This window comes from Megascapheus bottae, chromosome 12 (assembly GCF_031878675.1).
Source record: "Megascapheus bottae isolate mThoBot1 chromosome 12, mThoBot2.hap1, whole genome shotgun sequence".
In the NCBI taxonomy this organism is placed as follows: Eukaryota; Metazoa; Chordata; class Mammalia; order Rodentia; family Geomyidae; genus Megascapheus; species Megascapheus bottae.
Window position 1 is genome coordinate 49,701,442 of NC_143520.1, and position 21,840 is coordinate 49,723,281.

The 21,840-nt window shown below is 38.4% G+C and overlaps 1 protein-coding gene across 1 annotated transcript in view; it reads right to left on the minus strand.

The window, feature by feature from the left end:
* The window catches only part of Clasp1 (cytoplasmic linker associated protein 1), a 237,997-nt gene that overhangs the window by 68,553 nt on the left and 147,604 nt on the right, over positions 1 to 21,840 (minus strand). The window contains exons 17-24 of the mRNA XM_090342974.1: positions 21,194 to 21,361; positions 20,598 to 20,647; positions 19,415 to 19,585; positions 17,688 to 17,735; positions 13,056 to 13,163; positions 10,756 to 10,782; positions 7,627 to 7,794; positions 1,243 to 1,350 (exon numbers count right to left, since the gene is read on the minus strand). Of these exons, the coding sequence (XP_090199100.1) occupies positions 1,243 to 1,350; positions 7,627 to 7,794; positions 10,756 to 10,782; positions 13,056 to 13,163; positions 17,688 to 17,735; positions 19,415 to 19,585; positions 20,598 to 20,647; positions 21,194 to 21,361 (848 nt within the window). The remainder of the gene's footprint in view (positions 1 to 1,242; positions 1,351 to 7,626; positions 7,795 to 10,755; positions 10,783 to 13,055; positions 13,164 to 17,687; positions 17,736 to 19,414; positions 19,586 to 20,597; positions 20,648 to 21,193; positions 21,362 to 21,840) is intronic.

Consider the following 21,840-nt stretch of genomic DNA (forward strand, 5'->3'; position numbering starts at 1 on the left):
GCACAGCCAACATGTACTAGGTAGGCTGGTAACTCCAGGTTCATGCTGGCAGGTACAATAGCACACATCCTAAGGGGAGGAGTTACTAAATCAAAGGAATTGTCTACAGAGTTCTGGCATGTGCTGCCTACCTAATTGCTGAACCTACACTTACATGTTGACTACTGACATTAGGAAAGATAGCAAAACAAGTGCATGACATTAGCAGAAGACAGACAAAGGCAAAAGGGAAGACCTGTGCTCTGATTTTACATCCCTCTCTGCAAGTGACAGAAATTAAAGGATCATTTTTATAGTCAAATTGTCAGAATTACAGACTACTGCAGGTCACAATCCTTCCATATGATGACTGCAAGTCTAGATCTAGTTGTTATGATTTTTATTTATGGTTATGAAGAAAAAAGATGTACCTGAATAGCACTTAACTTGCCAAAGAACTAAAAATTAGTAATGAAGAATATAAAATATATCTTTTCATAAAACTACATGTTGGCAGAAATCTTTGAGGACTGTAATATCTACTATATCTACTAAAGAGAAGGGCGTACTGTATGTCTATTGCACAGGACTATTAAACATGAAAGGATACTTAGGGGTTTTTTTTGTTTTTTTTTTTTTTGCCAGTCCTGGGTTTGAGCTCAGGGCCTAAGCACTGTCCTTGGACTTTCTCAAGGCTAGAGCTCTACCACTTGAGTCTCAGCACCACTTCTGGCTTTTTTCTATGTATATGGTACCAAGGAATTGAACCCAGGTCTTTGGCATGCTAGGCAAGCACTCTTGCCACTAGGCCAAACTCCTGGCCCCAATTACATTTGATTATACATTTGTTCCTTCTTTGAAATATATATGAACTGATCTCTAGTAAAATCAAAGATCAACTGTGGAAATTCAATGGAGAACTAAGGATAAACGCTGGATTGACTTCACTTGTAAGTAGCCATTAACTTTGGCTGAGCCTTGTTTGCCTTAGGTCAGAAACTGCCATACAGATGGGCATACCTTGTAGCAGGTAGTCACAAGTGACACTGGCAGAGGGAAGTGGTGTTTTTTTCCTTTAAGATATAAAAACTGGGAGTTGGTGAAATTCAGGCATGCAGAGGGGGATGGCAAAAGGTGACTAAGGAAAGGAAAAGGGAGAAGAAAAGATTCACAGGAAGCAGAGGAGAAAAAGCAAGGCATTCCACCCAGCAGTGTCTTGAACAAGCATCAGGAGTTCCTGGGCCAGCACCTACACGTACTCACCAAGTGGAGGGAAGCCCCTGGCAGGGCTTGTATCTCGGCTGCTCTCACGGCTGGTATCGCGGCTGCACCCCTGACTCATGCTGGGTCGAGGGATACGGCTGCTCCGTGCTAGTGTGCAGCATGAAGGGTTTCAGAGAAGGTGAACAAGTTTAATGAAGGCAGAAAAACTTATAAACGTCAGTCACAATTGGTTAGTGTAATTATGACATTGTCTGCACTGTGGAATACTGATGACAGGATCTAATCTATTCATGCTGGGGTCTCACTGATTAATTAGCAATCAGAGAAGGACTGTACTCGATGACTCAGCCTGGGTTTAGTATTACAGTGAAGTTACATTTATGTGTGAGAGGTAAAAATTTCTGACGAAAGAACTGGTAATACACAAGACCCAAAGCTATTCAGAAAGTAATCAGTGTTTAAAGCTTTAGAAAATTTGACAAGAAGACAGAAGATCAAAGCTTTTTTTTTTTTTTTTTTTTTTTTTTTTTTGCCAGTCCTGGGCTTGAGTTCAGGGCCTGAGCACTGTCCTTGGACTCTCTCAAGGCTAGAGCTCTACCACTTGAGCCTCAGCACCACTTCCGGCTTTTTTCTATGTATGTGGTACCGAGGAATCGAACCTGGGTCTTCATGCATGCTAGGCAAGCACTTTAACCACTAGGCCAAACTCCCGGCCCCAAAGCTTTTTTTTCTAGATGTATGTGATTTCTAAAAAATATCAGTTAATTTGGGCTAGCAAAAGGAAAAATAGTCCTTGTCCCTGAGGTCCACAAACTTACCTAATCAAAAGAAAGAGGGCAGAGCTCAGGTCTCCTAGTATGGCCTTCTCCACGGAGACAGCCTGCCCATTTGAGTCAAGGTGGAGATACTTCCCACAATTCAATAATCCAAATACAGAGTTGGGAGTGGCATCTATTTTCTGATTCCCAACTTTAATCCCTGTTTGTTTTCTATTACCTTCATAGATCCTGTCTTACATACTATAGTTACAGCAAGTAGACTGATAATCTCAGGGCATGAAAGTGATATCCAAATACTCAGTACAGCCGGAAGGAGAAGGTACACAATCTGAGCAAATGGCTTCAGAGGGTTTCACTAGAAATTCCGGGACATTCTTTCACTTTGCCAAAGAGGCATGGAAACACTGAGTCTTCAACCAAAGTAGTAATGACTAATATTCTAAACTGTTCCTACAAAAGACAAAAGTAGTAGATGCCAAATTAAATCCTTTAAAAAACTGAAAAGTGTGCACTGACCCCATCAATATAGAAGTTTCCTAAAATGGGCAGTATTGCTGTTTAGCCCACAGAGTAAATTTACAGTCCAGACACTTGACTTCTCTAAGTTCCATCCTCCCCACAGGAAAAGGTACAATGAGAAAGAATCCTACCAAGAAATGAGATCACTATGAGACAGGCATATCCATAAGCATTTCTGATGTCCTTGCTGAATAATGTTCTGTCACCTACTCCAAAATAGCTGACATTTTCATATAAGTGCATGCTTAGTTAAGTATTTCTGAACAGTTAATGCTTCATTATTTAAGATTTTCATGTAGGCTCTCTCCAGTTTTTAAGTTTTATGCCACAACAATGGAAAAAAAAAATACTCTCCCTGGGGTGAGCATCCTTTGTAAAGATAATAAAGAGGATTCACATGGAAAATAAAGATCTGAAATATGTACATACACTTTTTTTTTTTTTTTGGTGGGCCATGGGGCTTCAACTTGGCGTGGGTGCTGTCCCCGAGTTCTTCAGCTCAAAGCTACCGCTGTACCCCTGGACCTGGGCACTGTCCCTGAGCTCTTCAGCTCAAGGCTATTGCCCTACCCTTGAGTCAAGCCCCACTTCCCATTCTCTAGAGGTTAACTGGAGGGAGATAAAGAGTCCCAGGTCCTTTTGTGCCTGGGCTGGCTTTGAACCTCGATCCTCAGATCTCAGACTCCAGAGTAGCTAGGACTCCTGGTGTGAGCTACTGTGCCCAGCAGTACAAACACTTCTTAACAAGGTAAACCTTCCTGAGATTATACTCAAGACAGTTCATTTACTCCACAGTGACCGGCTCCTTAATGTATGGCTAGTAGCAGCATATACGAAAAAACTCTCAATGTTGACAATTTTGTGAATTCTGCACAAAGTGTTCCAAAACTTTTTGGAAAAAAAAAATACCCAGTAGTGACGTTGACCATGTAAATGTTAAATAATTTAAACAACAAGAGGAAAAACACTCATGCAACCTATGATACTATAACTCTACTTTCAAGACTACATGGTGACTTTAAAGTATATAAAATAAATGTTGTTTTTAGGCTATGGGCAGAACTATAAATGAACCCATTTATGACTATGAAATCTCCACAATGAACACCCTATGTAAGAATGACTTGAGAGAGGAAGGTGGGGAGAGAAAGAAACAATGGGCATCCTTGAACTTCCTCAAGTTCCTGAGTCTTTCTTATCAAAAGTACTGGGAAGCCTTGAAAGACTAATAGACCAGTGCTCAGTTTTTATACTCTACCAACTACTATTTAAGCATGGTTCTGACGTGTACCTTTTAAGATTGGATTCAACCAGAACTCATACCAAAAGAATCAATGGAAATGACTACATGTTAAAGATACAAAAGGCCTCTGTAGTACTGTATCATGTCACAGGTTACTTTTAATTTTTCCAAAAATATTTTCCTATCCCCCAGTCCTGGGGCTTAAATCAGGGCCTGGGCACCAAGCCACAGTACCACTTTCAGCTTTTTCTGTGTATGTGGTACTGAGGGATCAAACCCAGGGCTTTGTGCATGTTAGGCAAGCACTTTACTACTAGACCATACTCCCGGCCCTAAACAAAAAATTATAAAACATTTTAAATACAATTTCATGAAATGTAAAATTGCAAAATAGTCAAGTGGTTGAGAAAGAGGAAACCAGAGCCAAAATGCAAAAATGCGAGCTATTTATATAAGGGACTTCTAAAGTCTTAATGTCCTTGTAAACACAGTATATAAAAATAAAAATAAAAACCAGTCCTACTTGATTGGGTGGCTTATGAGGAAATAAAACTGCCCAGAGAAAAAAAGAGCAGTGGTGATTTTTTGTTGTTGTTTCTTGATTATCCAACAATAATGGCTGACACTGGTTTTTGTGTTTAATTTTTGCCTGTACAAGGTTTGAACTCAAAGCCTTGCATTTTCTCAGCTTATTCAACTGGAACTCTACCACTTGATACCATACCTCCAGCCCAGCTTTTACTGATTACTTTAAATATGGTGTCTCATGGACTTTTTGTCTATGCAGGCCTTTAAACCGTCTAACCTCTAGACCTTAGGCTTCTATTTCACTAGGATTACAGGCATAAGATATCAACACCTAAGACTGTTTGTGGTCTGTTTATTTTTGTTTTGTTTTGGGGTTTTTTTGCCAGTCATGTGGCTTGAACTCAGGGACAGGGCTCTGTCCCTGCCTACTCTACCACTTGAGCCACAGCATCACTTTTGGCTTTTACTGTTTATGTGATACTGAGGAATGGAACCCAGGGCTTTACGCATTCTAGGTAAGTACTTTACCACTAAACCACATTCTCAGCCCTGTTTATTTTTTCCCCCTTTTGGAAATACTCAGTATTGAACTCAGAGATTCAATTTAAGCCATGTTACCAAGTCCACATGCTGTTTTAAGAAAAGTTACATGTCAAATAAAGAGACAGCACAATTTTTATAGGAGTAATACAAATTTAGTTAATAAATGTCATTTCAAAGAAAAAAAGGCACTATCTATAGATAGCTAGGATTATTCATCATTGTAAACTTAAATCCTACTTTAGCTATCATTAAATTATTACGAGTTAATTGGCTTAAGAATAACTTTTAAGTATAACTTAAAAGATATTACTCTCTTTTTGCATATTCATATTTAAAACTGCTATGCTATGAATCATGTGTTTGGATACATACAAATAAATATTCAGTATACACTAAGTGATCACAATGAGCTTGGCATGGTGGCCCATGCCTGTAATCCTAACTACTGAGGAGGCTGAGATCTGAGGATCAGGGTTCAAATCCAGCCCAGGCACAAAGGGACCTGAGACTTTTATCTCCAATTAACCTCTAGAAAATGGGAAATGGGGCTTGGCTCAAGAATAGGGCAATGCCTTGAGCTGAAGAGCTCAAGGACAACACCCAGGATGAGTTCACTTCCCATGACCCACCAAAAAAAAAAAAAATCTATTACTGAAAAGTGCTAATGTATTTATCATCCTACAAATTGGCATATCAAAGTTGTGAAGCAAGAATATATGGAAACATTTTATTCATATTTCTTTATATGTCTGTATAATATGCAGAAATTTAAGTAAAATTTGACTTTAACCAGCACTTGAATATATGACCTCAAAATTTCATCACTAATCTTCTTAATGTTTCCAGAAAATAACCTTAATCAAAAGAATAAATCAAACTCCTTAAGAGAACATGCTTTACCTTTTTAGTTTTTACTCATGTTTCATAACATCACTTTTATTTATTTGTTCATTTTTGTGGGTCGTGGGGCTTGAACTTGGCCTGGGCACTGTCCCTGAGCTCTTCAGCTCAAGGCTACTGCCCTACCCTTGAGCCAAGCCCCACTTCTCATTTTCTAGAGGTTAAATGGAGATAAGAGTCTTAGGTTCTTTTGTGCCTGGGCTGGCTTTGAACCTTGATACTCAGATCTCAGGGCCCTGAGTAGCTAGGATTGCAGGTGTAAGCCACCATGCTCGTCTCATAACATCTCTCTTAAAAGCTTAGAGAACTGTTGCCTAGTCAACTATCCAAAATAGGAACAGCAGATTTTTAGATCACTGAAATTATTACAAGGTGATAAAAATGGCATCTCTAATACTTAGTGGAAGAAGAAAAGCCATAAGCAGAAGAGAATACAAAATGTCTAATATTAGCATGGCTCAGCAATTAATTATGGGAAAAGACAGTTGAATATTAAACCGAGACTTAAAATCCAATAAGCACCAAACCCAGATATGCTGCAAAAATCACACAAGAAACTTTCATATTTCAGCTTTGATCTCTTCTCTGGTTAAACACTCAATACCCAAATAACTTGTCAGCTCAGAGACCATGCTATGTAATGTCATATATAGTCAACAGATATCACTGAAAATCAACAAAACCAAACAACTTTACCTTATTATGAAATATGAGTTCAAACCAAATTTCTTAAATATCTGCTTCTTACTTTTTTTGTAGCTCAAGGGGGCCTTCAAGGATTTTCCTGAGCCTAGATCCTACTAATTCAGAAACTGAAATCTACCATTCCATACCATAGCTGTAGCTAAATAAATTACCTGATTCTTTCTTCCCTATAACATCCTTCCCATTTATTTGTATTCCATCTGGCTAACCCCATCTTGTGTTTCAAACAAGACCTATGGGTAGGAAGCTTCTCAGGAACTACAGGAGGACTAGAGAAGAAAGGTTTATGGTGCCCCCTTTTCATGGTGCCAGTGAATCCTGTCACCATTTTTTTATATAGCTTTATTTTTCCACCTTTTTGTAATAGTTCATAAGGACTCGGAAGTCAGTAGCTAACTCTCTTGCATTTCTCTTCTAATTCTGAAGTCCAACAAAATGCACATACATCACAGAAAATATTCATGATATAAAAATTGCTGAGAAGATCAAGTGAATAGGTAGGAAAGATAAGCCAACAGTATTTAAGGAGATAGTATTGTGACCTTATAGCAATGTATCTTTACTTTAGGAAACAAATAAAGATGTAATAAAGAGAAAAGCTATAAATTTAATTTGGTTATCAATCTTTCATGTTTCAAAAATATTATCTTTAAAAGTAATTACATATATTCTTTGATTGTGACATTCACCAGTTAGGTTAGATATCAAAATTAAAATGAATGAGGACCTACAAATTGCTTCAGAGTGAAAGAAAAATGAGATGTGACATTGATTCTAAGTCTGAGGGAAAATCTTTCCTCCTCATTTTCCTAAATCTAGTGTCTATATGACATCAAAGCCTATAGTGACAAACTAGATGTTTTATGGTTATTTTTATTTGTGCCAGTAGTAGGGATTGAACTCAGGGCTTCACACTCTCACTTGGCTTTTTCACTCAATGCTGGTGCTATACCTTTTGAGCCATGCCTCCACTTCCACCTATGCCAATTTTTTACACATTTGTTTCCATTCATTTGAACCCCAAGTACCACGTTTTGATAAGCCATAATCTGTATAAAGCACAAATCAAAAAGTGTTTTTAACACCGCCAAAGTAACATTCTCAGTTTAAAAACAGAACTCTATTTCCACAGAAGACACTGTCTTTAGATTGTAATCATTATAATCAAACTGAAAAGGGTAGTCCAAGGTCTTTGAGAATCCTTACCTAATCCTATTCGGTTTGGACTTGTTTCTCGGCTACATCCCTGACTCCTAGGAATTTTGCTTCGTTTTTCTGAAGAAGGTGTCACAGGTGGACCTCTTGAGGAACCGCCAACAAGTCCACCATAACCACTGCTCAGCAATTTCCCTGGTGAACTCGACCGGCTACCAGCTAAAAATAATGCAGAACAAAAATGAATGATGGGTGTAGATCAGGTAACAAATCATATTTCAGAAGCCAGTTTTTCCATATATTATTTGGATCAAATATTAAGAGAATAAATAGCTTTTAATGAATAGCAGTATTAATCTTTTAATATAGGCCTATAAAATAACATTGCCTAGCATAAATTAGTATTTACGCTAAGATGAGTTACTGTAGACCTCTACAAAAAAAATGGCTGCACAATTTCTAATTCAAAGTACTGAGTACCCCAAGACATGTGAAAGGGTATCAATGTATGTGAATTAATGTACCTTCTATCTGGCAAATATCATATAACCCTTTTATTAATTACAATAAAAAATAAAATAAATAAATTAACAAAAAAAATAAAAACAAAAACAAAAAAAAACAAAAAAAAACCCAAAGTACTGAGTACCAACTATAGTCTCCCTGTTCCATAGCAAATTTCTATATGTAACCACTGAGGTTTATTTTTGTTTTTGTTTTTTTGTCAGTCTTGGGGCTTGAATTAATAGCCTGGACACCTTCCCCGAGATTTTCTGCAGAAGGCAAACACTCACACAGTGCCACAGTGCCACTTCCAGTTTTCTGGTGGTTAACTAGAGATAATAGTCTCACGGACTTCCCTGTATGGACTGGCTTCAAACTGTTATCCTCAGATTTCAGCCTCCTGAGTAGCTAGGGTTATAGACATGAGTTACTTGTGCCTGACTTGTTTTTTGTTTTAATTATGGCAATACTAGGTATAATCAAATCCAGGGACTTAAGTATATTAGGCAAGCAAACTACGACTAACAGTCTTTTTTTTTTTTAATTCTATAGTAGCTGATGGATTCAAAACTATAAGTACTAAAAGAGCAGAAGTATAAACATAGCTGGGCACCAGTGGCTCATGCCTATAATTTTAGCTACTCAAGAAGCTGAGTTCTGAATAACTCCAGGCTGAACAGAGAAATACTACAGTCTTATCTCTAATTAACCAGTAAAAAGACAAAAGTGGCGTTCAAGTGTCAGAGCATTAGCCTTGAATGAAAATGCCAAGCAACAGCACAAGGCCATGAACTCAAGCCCAGTACTATCACAAGAGAAAAAACAAATATAAATGTAACAAAAATTTCATAAGCATTACTTGGAGGAAATAAATCAAAGAAAACTAAAGTAGTCTAACAAATAGGACAAAAGAAACAAGTAGAAATAGGGTTAAAAAGAATCACAAAATAGGCTTAACTATATCAATAATCACAACAAATGTGATTCTTACATCAACTTTAGAAAAATAAAACACAACTAATCTGCATGTTGTTCACAGGATCAAACAAAATCTCAAACAAAACAATAAAACAGAATAAAATAAAGCATTTTTAAAGGCAAAAGAAACAGTATTGATGAAACAATGTTCATGAACAATTTCTATACTTCAACCACAGCTATGAAATAAGTCATGCCAAAAGATAAAAATAATTAAGAAATCTCATAGAAAATCTACTGGATCTCAAGAAAGTATTGGAACAAATAGTTGAACTTTTCATTTTATATATATACATATATAAATTGTATATATATATAAATTGTCATGCATTTCCTAACAATCTAACAATGTTCCACCGATGCCAGATTGCATATACACTGCACCCTAGTGATGTAGCCCTCTTGGTCTGTCTAAATGCATTCAAAGGCAATATCATCTAAAAATGTACTTTTCAACCCAGCAGCAGTGTTGCTGTAACCCTAGTTACTAAGGAGGCTGAGATCTAAGGATCATAGTTTAAAACCTGTCCAGGCAAGAGAATCCATGAAACTCTTACCTCCAAATACACACACACACACACACACACACACACACACACACACACCACGCACTCACACACACACGCCACAAGTGGAACTGTGATGACTCAAATGGTAGAGTGCTACACTTGAGCACTGGCACCAAAATAAAAAACAAAACAAAACAGCACTTTTCAGAAAACAGAATGTATGCTCTTTATTAAGCAATTTGTAACTATACACTTGCACACATACACAGCCCCTAGATATTTTTGTGTGCATCCTAACAGAAAATCAGTTTTTTCCACCCTTCACATAAGAATATTATATATTTTAAAAAACCTGTACTCTCAATATACAAATCTTAATATACAAAAGCAGAAATCACATACGGCCATTCTGTGAAAAGTATGCAATAAAATTAAGTAAACATATTTATACTAATGCTTTATTAGTAGCTAAGTATCTAGATATCTTTATAAATATTTTCATGGGACAAAATTCTCAAAGAAATGGAAAAAATTTTAAGATACTAATTTTCACCAAAACGACAATCATTACTTAAATCATCTCCATAAGCAGAGAAGCCAATAAAATCTTAAAATATAAAGTATACTTTATTGTGTACTGGAGTAGAATGACCCAGAAAGAAAAAAAATTAAAACAATATTTATCTTTAGAAATGTATGATATATATACATGATGTATGTATATATACATATATGTACATATACATATGTACATATACATATGTACATGTAATATATGTATATATACATGCATATGCATATATTATAGATTTTAAAATATGTATTACTTTGAAATATAATACATGTTTCTAAAAAATTATATATTAATACTGCCATCATTGAAATGAATCATTTAGGTGACCATAAAAATTAACATTTTGCAATGACTTCACAAAAAACTTTGCAAAAAACTCAGCGATACATACTACTATGAAGAATAATCTAATCTATATAGATGGCCAAAAGAAATCCATTTCAAACTCTAATGCGTGTACAGAAAAAATTCACAAGATTAATTAAGCTTCTAATAAAGAAAAATTAATACTGTGCAAAGAACATTGGGTAAGGAAGAATGCGCACACACTCACACACGCACACGCACGCGCACACACACACACACACACAAAAGGCAAGTAGAGAAATGGCTTACCACCAGCAGGATTAGCAGATCTGGATCCTTGATTATGAGAGCAGACCAAAGGACAGGCAAAAAGTGGATTAAAAGACAATAACACAATACACAAGGTCAGCATGCAACACAACACAAATGTCTTTTTCAAAGCACAATAGCAAAATAGCCATTTCTTCTAGGATTTGTCCTTCCTAGTCTATCTGTAGGCTTATGCTTATTTTATACTTATACTATATTCACATTCATTTCATATCTATCGTATTCTGCCCCACTGGAGCTCATTTCTTGAGCTTGGAGCATGCTGAGGGAAGCAGGTATAACTCACACCTGTGTTATTACCTTTGTTCTCAACAGTGCTCATCTAATAAGTGCTCAGTACTTTTCAATGTCTGGAAAAGAATGATTAACTGCTTTGCCTGAATTAACTGTGGCTTTTCTAGTTTGCAAATGTTAAAAATGTCAATTACAATGAGCCTATTAAAATCTACTTAGCATTAAACCAAGATTGTGAATACCAGTATACCTATGTATTAAATATTTATCTCATATTGCAATAACTGTTAAAGGTATCCCATTTGTCTAACATAAGCTTGAGGTGCAGGCTTGGCTGTGTGCAACTCTGTGGGGGTCTCCATTTCTGTGGGTGCAACCTAACAAGGAAAGTAAAGCTGAGGAGTTTTAAAAGTGGCCAGGTTCAGCATGTTTGCATATGAAGAATCAAAGTTGAGCCATTCCCTCAGCCCCAATAAAGAAAGAACTCTACTCTTCGCCTCCTCCTAAGCGTAAGGGATATATGGATCCCTAAGTCCTGGACAGAGAGAAGAGAGAAAAGAGAGCATAGAGAAGATGAGAGATGAAAGAGAACACCCAAACCTAAAAACTACACAGACTTGCTACACAGACTCCTAAAACAGGAGAAAAATAGAGCACTAACACAGTTCAGGTAGGGAACACTTCACAGGCTTACAGCAAATACCAACAAATGTCAAATACTGGTCACTCCAGTGAATGACAAACACTGCAGTTAAAGACCTACCAGGGTTTTTGTTTGTTTTTGTTTTTTTGTTGGTCATGGAGCTTGAACTCTGGGCCTGGGCCCTGCCCTTGAGTTCTTCAGCTCAAGGATAACACTCTACTCCCTGAGCCACACCACTACTTCCTTACCAGGGTTTTAAAAATTCAATTCCTTTATTAACCTGACCTATACTCTGAACGTTAAACACTTGGCCAAGAGTTCTTTGCAGTAAGATTTGGTCCCTGTTTGAGGTCATAACCAGAGATCACTAGGAACCAAGGCCACGCTGGTAATGGTTATGATTCACCCAACATCACACAAGAGCAGGGTGGTATCATGGAGTGTATCATGCCGCACAATATACAGCCTATGTAACTAAATTTCTGGAGATGAACCAAAGGCAGAAATATGACTGACTTTCTATCACCTCTTTAGAAAGATCAAAAACTTATCTAATATGAAAACAGACATCAAGAGAGATACAAGAAAGAATCTCTGAGTTCATGAGCCATCAAAGGAATTTTCAATACTGAGATCCCAAAGCCTGGCCACAAACTTTGGGATCTACATAAGCCAGACAGATTCTGGGCCCACATTGAGGTGATGTGTGTCAGCTAAAGGGACAAAGGTGAGGTGGGAAGACTATTCCTCCCTGTGATCACCTTGTCCAGGAGGATGCTGTACCTGTACAGAGAGGGAGCCAGCCATCTCAGATGAGTTGGGCAGAAAAATGAGCCTGTAAGTTTGTCACTGAAGACTGATTAACTAAGCTTACTCTAGGCTCCCTTGCTTCCCTGGCTGAGGCTAACAGGCAAACATATACAGAAAAGCAAGCATGAAATAGAGCCAGGGCAGCTAGGCAAAGCATGAACCCATATTGGAATAAGACAGGTGAGGCTGTGAGTGTTAGCATACAGGGCTAAGAGGGAAAGCTTTTAAATGGATTTACTTATTTGCCACGAGGCAAGCTTGGCAGTAATAGCTCCTACACAGGTTCTGCTCTAAAATGGAAAGCTGATTCACACAAAAATGGGTCATAGAACAGGTAAGTTTCAGTCTGGGAGACTACAGGACAGGGAAAGTAACAATGCTCAACCACAGAAATTTAAATCACCTGAAAAGGAGAAGAACAAATTATTGCCTGGAATGTTTCACCTTGTAAGCTTACCCAACAGTGCAGCTACTCACAGTATCTCAGAGCCCCAATAATGCATTTTCCTCTCTGAAGTCAGCTCGAATACTGACACCTTGTGGGCTGTTGAACAAAACAAAGGTAACCAAAGGCATATAATAGGCTTCTTACGCTGAGACTGTGAAACCACTTTAGCACGGCTGCGGCCCCGGTTGTCAGAAGGTGTAGAGGCTACATTGGTGGCACTCCCAGAACTTTGCCGTCTTGTGCGGATCCGACCTGGAGGACACAGCAAATACAGTGTTCCCTGATGTTTGCAGCAAGTGGGACCCACACTACAAGCAAGGGGCACTGATGGGCCCAACTACATGGAAGCAGGAGCTTCAGTGATCCAGGTCCCCTCTCGTGAAGTCTGACACAGTTTGTGACCACACCACAATGATGGGGGATGGATGTTTTAAGCTTTCTACAGGGCTTCTCTGCTTCCAGCTGAGCACAGAACCCCCTCTCCTGACATAACCCAAGCAGAACCAGAATTGACAACAGCTACCCAAGCATCTCACATAGCTTGCAGAAAAGCAAGGCAGAAACAAAACCCCAAGGTTTGGAGAAGGTTCAAGGAAGGAAGATAAGGAACTATAAAAGAAATCACATTTTGAAAAAATGAAAATAAACAACCCAGGAATCAGTGACTTCTAGAAGAAGATTAAGAACGATACAAAGTTTTGAGTAAAAATTAAAAGCTGTATGATTTTCTTATTTATGTGCCAAATAAGGAGTCCTTGCCATCATATATAAATTGTTCCCACTATTCAGATAAGGAAACAGGGAAATGAGATTATAATTAGTCCACTGTTTCAAAACTGTTTCAGGTACCTGTAGTACCTGGATAACTGTTCATATTCTGAGGTCACTGAGCTAAATAAAGTAGACAAAAAAAAAACCTTTGAAATTAAACATCTATATCCCTTCAGCTTCAAAACTAAAATCCTTTCTATACCTGCCATGGCCATTATTTTCCCCAACATTTGGTGACAGGGATGTTTACCCCAGTGCTTAACATCCCCTTGTAATGTTTGTCAATACAATTTTTTATAGCAGGATGGATGGTTTTTCTGAAAAGTCGTAACTTACATAGTACATATAGACTTCCAAATGGTAGCAGAATTGTTTGTAAAAGTTTCCAGTGTTCCAACTTGGGGTTAACGCATCTTGACCCAGGAACTAGGAATGGAGCCCCTCAACATGGCTTTAAAGTACATGAGGAAGTACAGAGGTTGTAAGAATATGGGGAGTCTTCCCTACTTCCCTTTAAACAAAGTCACAATGAGTAACAGCCCTTTATCTCCTTCCCAAATCCTAAATGATAATAAACTCAGTTGTAATTTCTAGTGTGGCAAACAAATGTACCTGCATGAGTAGGAAATATCACATATTTTAAAAAATCTAAATCATAGCACAATGGATATTTTTTAATAAAATACATTGTTTTGCTGAACATTTCATTTGTGAGGACAATTATAGCGTTGATATTTCTATATGAATGAAGAAGGTAATTTGATTTTTTCAAGTAAGTTAACAGAACTTCTCTCTTTTTTCATTGATTTACAAGGCCATGTTTATCATCTTTCCAAGGTGCTTAGTCAATTTTTATAAAGCAATTCAAAGGTGATTCAAAGGGGATTTATTTTTCATTATATAATGTTTTAAACAATAGAGAATTATAATTGTGTGTGGATATGTGCATGCAAATGAGTACTTGGGCTTGAACTCAGGACCTAAGTGCTGTCCCTTAGCTTCTTTTCTCAAAGCTAGTACTCTACACCACTTGGGCCATGGCTTTATTTCTGGCTTTTGGTGGCTAACTGGAGACACAAGTCTCATGGACTTACCTGCCTAGACTGGCTTTAAATGGCAATTCTCAGATCTCAGTCTTCCAAGACTTAAGTCACCACAGGCTTAACTTATATTTTATAACTTGACAGAATATAAGAATTTAATTATTATACTTTTATCTTAAGTGTAGGAGCTGGAAAAGTTTTATTACTCCACCAATTTATGTGTAGGTTATTTGGGGCTATGTAAGTAGTATGTTATCTAATTATATATATTATCTAATCTATATTATCAACTAATATATCAGTTGCTTACTTTCAAATCAGTAATTTTTATTTCTTTGCTTTTATCATATAATAAAAGGTTGAACAAAAGCAGTGAAGGGAAGCAAATTAAAAAACAAGCCCTAGAACAACAAAGTGCATGCAGGAATTCCCTGTATGTACCAAAGATAAAAACACTGATCTAAGTCAGGTGTGGTGGCTCACACCTATAATCAGTACACATCTAGGACTCTCTGAGCAGAGGATTACAATAACACAAAAACTAGATTCATAAGGTCATATAGGATGAGACTAAATGAAAGGATCTCTAGGATATGGAAACAAGAGCTTTATCTTGTATGATGGTTGTTCTTAATATACTATGTTATTTCTCTTCTCTTGTTGCCCTTTGTTTAATCTCATATTGTTACTATATCTGACTGTGTTTCCTGTATATTATATATACATTTGGTTATTTGAAATAGGAAAGAGAAGGGGAAAAACAAGATTGGGAGGGGGTGGAGGGAGGGAAATAGGGAAAAAAACATGAGAAGGGGTATCAATGAGTGAGAAAGTAATGCACCTACTATCTGGCAAATATAACTGTAACCCCTGTATACATTACAATAAAAAATTTAAAAATTTTAATTAAATGTATTTTTATGTGACTTATGTAACTGTAATCCCTCCGTTTATCACCTTTATAATAATAAAAATGCATGAAAAGGGAACAGAATTTGTGAAAATGGTCATATTATCTAAAGCAATCTATACATTCAATCTACAGATCTAATCCCCATTGAGATTCCAATATCATTACTCAGAAAATAGAAAAAAGGGACTTAAGTGGGGCACTGGTGGCTCATACCTGTAATTCTAGCTATTCAGGAAGCTGAGATCTGAGGATCACTGTTCAAAGCCTGCCCAGGCATGAAACTCTGTGAGACTCTTATCTCCAATTAACCACCAGAAAACGGGAAGTGAAGTGGTCCTGTGGCTCAAGGGGTAGGGCAATAGCCTTGAGCTGAAGAGCTAAGGGACAACACCAGAGTTCAAGTCCCATGACTGACACCCCCTCCTCAAAAAAAAACAAAAAGAAAAAGAAAAAAATCCAGGTAATTTCTATGGTGTTTGAGATACCTGAATCCTAGAACTATGTTCACCTTTTTAAAATAGTTCTTCCCCCTTCTCCTTCCTGATACTTGTGGGATCTACAATATAACCTACAAGAACTGCTAGGACCCACTCAATACACACATTACGCAAGGACGCAGTCTCCTTTGCATGCTAGCCCTTTAGGGTAATACATGAAGATGAACTTGTTGTAATTAATGGTTAAAGTCATCCTGGGAGTTAGTGGGTCTCAGCCACTATCCTAAACAGAGAAAGCACCTTTAAATTTCAAGCCCTTGGAATACTATCCTGATTTGTATCTACAAACTTTGGGAGAAATGAGCTTACTAGCACATGCTAATCAGAGATTAGCAATGCAAAAATCAGAAACAGCTTCTTAAGAATGGCATAAAAAGAGACCATGGAAAGTCTGAATTCACCACCCTGCTTTCCTATGCTACGGCTTTCATATGTTCCCCACAACCTGACCCACAGAAGGCATTGAGCACATGACTAATGAGTAAATGAATGAGGGTAAATGAATAAACAGGGCTCTGCAGTTACCCCCTACAAAAAAATAAAAAGGCCATCTTAAAACTTATAGTACACCTTTAAGGGAGACAGAAGCATTTTTAAAACTTTTGTTTATATCAACCACCAAAAAACTTTTTACCAGGCTTTAACTTGAATAATTAGCATAGAAAATTATTATCAAAACAGGAAAGGAAAATCCAGAGAGGCCCACAGAAACAAAGAAAAGCTACAGTGTGCTTCAGGAGAAATAAAAGCCGAGACAGGCAGCCCACAAAGACAGCAGCACACATGACGTCAGTGCTCCTCAGCGTCACAATCACACACCGCATACTTCAGTGCCAAAGTTCACAAGACCAACGACTTTATGAGAAAAGGAAGAGATGTTAGGTGGAGGGAGGGCAGATCTTGGGGGAAGACAGAATGAAGAAGAGCAGTGGAGACAGCGTGCAACATCTCATGCAGGGACCTCAGTGAGGACAAGAGGGCCCCAGGCAACACTCGGTGACCGAGAAAGCGAGACACACCTCTGTTACACAAACTGCTTACCCTCTGCTTTAGTGGTAGTACCATCTTTAAGCAAATTAAAAACAAAACAAAACAAAACAAACAAACAAAAAAAACAAGGGAAAGGATAACAGGGAACAGTTAGTAACATTCAAAAACTTAAAAGCAGAATGTTATTAGCTACTAAAAAAGCCAAGTACAATTTTAAACAAAAACAAAAGAGAAACAAGTTCAACAGCAAAGCAGAGTCTGAAGCAAGTAAGTATGCCTTCCACTGAAATTAGCTTAGCATGGTCATGTGCTACAAGAGAAGGGTAACCTGGGGTTGGGCCACAGTTGAAGGAATAGTTGTTTTAGCCAACACTCATCTTTAGGATTCTTTTTTCCCTGAAAGAAAGTACTAGCAGAAGGCAAGGAGCAAGAGAGACTAAAGTTCAGGTACTAAGGAGTCACCCAAGGGCAGAAGCAGTAAGAAGCTCAGACGCTGACTCCAGCGAGGCCTATCCCAACTACACGCCCAGCAGCAGCATAGCAGCAGCTGACACATTGGTACCTGCATCCAGGCCTATGTACTCCATGTCTTCCCTCATGTGTCTGGACTCTAGAAGTTTGGAAAAGGATCATCAGCTTGAATGCTACACTTGTGTACATTGGTCATGTGTCAAATTTTCAGTAGGATTATGTTCTATTTGCTTGGTTTGTTTGTTCTTGTTGGGGAGGTGAGGGCTTGGGTAAAGAAAGTAGAAGAATTCTTGGGACATGGCAAAAAATATCTGAATGTTCGTTCTTGGGACATGGCAAAAAATATCTGAATGTTCAAGTCTTGAAGAGATGACATTGGGTTGAGAACTTTTTCCGAGTTCTTCCAAAGGTTCAGCTGGCTATCAAAGACCTGGGACTTTCACTAGCAAAGTCTTCAGAACTCATTTAAATATCCCACATATGCACAGAAATTAAAAAACAAAAGCACAGATTGCACCAAAAGCTATTGTTTTCCAACAACGAAAGGAATACTAATTAATACAGGTAAAGACAAAACTGAGGTAAGAGACCTAAAATGACATTAATTTACCATCAGAAAAGGAAATGCTGAAATTTCTCCCTTGCTTAGTGATTGTACAGCACCATATCATCCTAGCATCCCTACCTAACAATGTGGTGGTTAAAGTAGCAAGAGAACTTTTACTGGGTTTCTAAAATCAGAGAAAACAAGCCTGAATGGACACATATTCAGGACATATTCCTCTCAACTTACTAATGTGCCTACTACTCAGCCCAACTTTGTTCTGCCTTAGAGGACAGCAGTTTACAAAGGACTTTCATAGAATTCCACTGAGCCTCAATCACATATATGAGCCATGTGGTCATTACCTGTAGTGGAGGGACAGGGACTCAGTTGGACAGACTGTACCAATGTTCAAGATCACAAAGCTAACCAAGGGCTGGCCCCAGGACGTTCTCTTAGGTACTATTCTTCTGTGTTTCCAATCTGGACACATTTCAGAACTTTAGTTTTAGGCATGACTTCGCAATTTGTTAGTGGGTCACATAAGCAACTATTTCAGTATTTCATGTTTAAATCATACTCATTTCCTTAAAATTCAGAGTAGAACCAATACAACTACATCTTTAGATCTCTGATTTGAATGACTTGGATTTTTCAAAGATAAAATGAAATATACCACCAGCCTAATAAATGTTATCTGCTGAAAGAATGAGTTACTGAACTGTTGCTCAGATATTAAGTTTGGGGAAATAATTCCTTAAAAAACACTTTTGGACAATCATTACAGTAACAGTATGCTCCTCCCAGGAGACATACAGGAAGCCAGTGAGCACTCTCGTACAAATATAGCTATGTCTGTTTATGATGCCACCTTGTCCTTTAGAGTTCTCCTGTCATTCCCTCAAGTCTGAGACTCCCAACTATATGACCATGGCTAGAGATCCTTCTCTGAGGCCCCTGGCTCTGCTCCAATCAATGCCAAGAGGGGTAAAGCCAGCTTGAGCCATATAGGAAGTGGCAAAGTCCCAGGCTGGCTTGCCTCAAAGCAGGTGAGCTGAGGAAAGGATGTGCTCAGAGCCACCTGTATGCATGCCTTTGTTCATCAGTAAACAGGATGATGGTCCTGAGAAAGGGATACTGACTGGGAAGCAGCTCAACCATATGAGGTTAGATGTTCAGTATCAGCCTTGCAGCAATTGAGACACCGTGATGTTCTTTAAGAGACAAGGATCACCTTAGGCAGCAAGGCAAGGGGTAGAGGTGGGTCTAGTTACCTAAAGATGCATAGGACCCTGGAGGTAATGCCGCTGCAGAGCTGAAGGGTGTGGCGCCTGAAGAGGAGGAGACTTTGGATTTGGCACTGGCAGCTGCATTCACATCAATATCACTTCGAGATCGCTGGAGGGATCCGGTTGTCGACACAGATTTGGTACTAACTGTAGAAGCTTTAGTGGTGACAGAGAAGTCGTGAGTAATGACTACACAGAATTCTAAACATATACTGTTAGACCAGGTATTGTTTTTCTTTTCTTTTTTTTTTTTGCCAGTCCTGGGCTTGAGCTCAGGGCCTGAGCACTGTCCTTGGACCTTCTCAAGGCTAGAGTTCTACCACTTGAGCCTCAGGACCATTTCTGGCTTTTTTCTATGTATGTGGTACCAAGGAATCAAGCCTGGCTCTTCGTGCATGCTAGGCAAGCACTCTACCACTAGGCCAAACTCCCGGCCCCTTGTTTGGCTTTTCTTATAAAACAATTTCAAGTTGTAATCAACACTGAACCCCGCAGTTCACCAAGAATTTCAAGTGCTCTGAAGAAAGAGTTCAGACAACCAAATGTGACCTCATTTGTCTATTATACTTGTTTTCTAGTAATGGAAATCACAAATCAGAAGAAACCCAAAGAAACAGTCACAAATCAGGCTACATAAGAAATGAAGTAATTCCCATTTCTTCCTTTCTGATCAGCCCCTTTATGGTATGGCTTGAATGTGCTAGACACAGGCTCCCTGCCCTGCCATTTTCAGGTAACATAATCTTTTCTCTATCCTCTAACAGCCACCACGCTGTTGCCTTGCAGAACACCAAAGTGGCCCCGCCCCTCTCCTATCATTTTGTTGTTGTTGTTGGTGGTGGTGGTGGTGGTAGTCATAGGGCTTGAACTCTGGGCCTGGGTATTGTCCCTGATCTGAAAAAGGAGCAGCAGCATCCATGGCAGCATGTTCTTGTTGGAGGGAGTTCAGGAGCAGAGGTCACAGACGAGTTCTCCCTGCCTAAGTCAGCCCAACATGTAAGCCCTTGTCCACGTTATGCAGAGCTCTCCCAAAGACAGTGAGTTGACAGCAGAATGACACAAGGCTATAACATGAAGAAGAGCTGACAAGAGGCCAGGACGACCTGCCACCTAAGTGTCACATGAGAGGAATCAACAGTCCTCCCAGGAATGCTTGCTATGGTCTTACCTCTAGATGTAGTACTGCCAGTGGGACTTCTTTTGGCAGAGAGTGGTCGACTACAAACAAAAGTATAAATACTGATTATCCAGAGTACTTATCTATAGTAATTCAAATGAAAATCAGAATAAGAAATTATGATAATGAAGGATTACTTAAAAGTGTTCAGAATGTAGCAGACAATTATTAAGTCTTACAAGTCCCATTCCTGACAAAGCTCCTGCTTTCTATATCTGATACCTCTCGACTACCAAATAAATCAGAAATAAAAACGAAAGATAGTAGGTTAAGCACCAAATTTTGAATATCCCTCCTCTTTAAACCTATCTCCAATTAATACATCCTTTTGGGAGACACTCTGAAGCACTGATAGTTATAGTTCACTCTATAATTCACTGAATTACTCTAAAATCAATTATAGAAGAGATCAGGGCTGTTTCCTTACGTTTTCCCCAGAATATTTTACCTAGCATCAAAATATATCTGGAGTTAGGAAGAAGCTTTATCAGATACATATGTAAAAATCACAGTTGAATTTGCATTTCCATGCACAAAATTTAACAAATGAAACCTCACATTAGGTCAAGCAAAGCCGAGTTCCTTACTTGAGACTCTCTTGGGAGCTGGAAGATGAGCGGTCTGACTGAGGCAGGGATACTATGCTATCCGAGTTTTTCAAGTGGGACTGCAGGGCTTTCTGGTAAGAGGACTCCAAGGTGTGGTACAAGTGCTCTGCCTCTCTGCTGAAGTGACTGTGAAAACCCCAGTAACATCTAGGGAAAAAAGACACAAATTCCTCTGATGTATACCATGCAGCATCTTGAGGACTGGAGCCTCAGCCTACCTGCTAACCGCAGTGGCAGAACACCTTACAGAATTTCTCTAAATCTGAGATTCACTTACAAAAAGGGAATTCAAGGGGCTAAACAGTTAAGACTATAGAAAGACTTAGGGAAGGTAGGGCTAAAACGACTGGAACTGCATGAAGTTGTTATTGGCAGCCTTTATAAATGCAATTTTGCATTCCTTGATTTGAGGTATATAAAATTGGCTTAGTAACATGTAGAAGAGGAAAAATGTTCAGAACTCTTTGAAATCCATATTTCATATGTTGGTTAAAATAAAAACTGAAAACAGCTAGAGGGAGGGAAAGTAATGCAGGGATGAAGACAGCATAACTAGCTCATTAACAAATCCATCCTACATAATTTTTAGCACTATTAATTATGGTACTTGTTTAGACAAGGCAGAG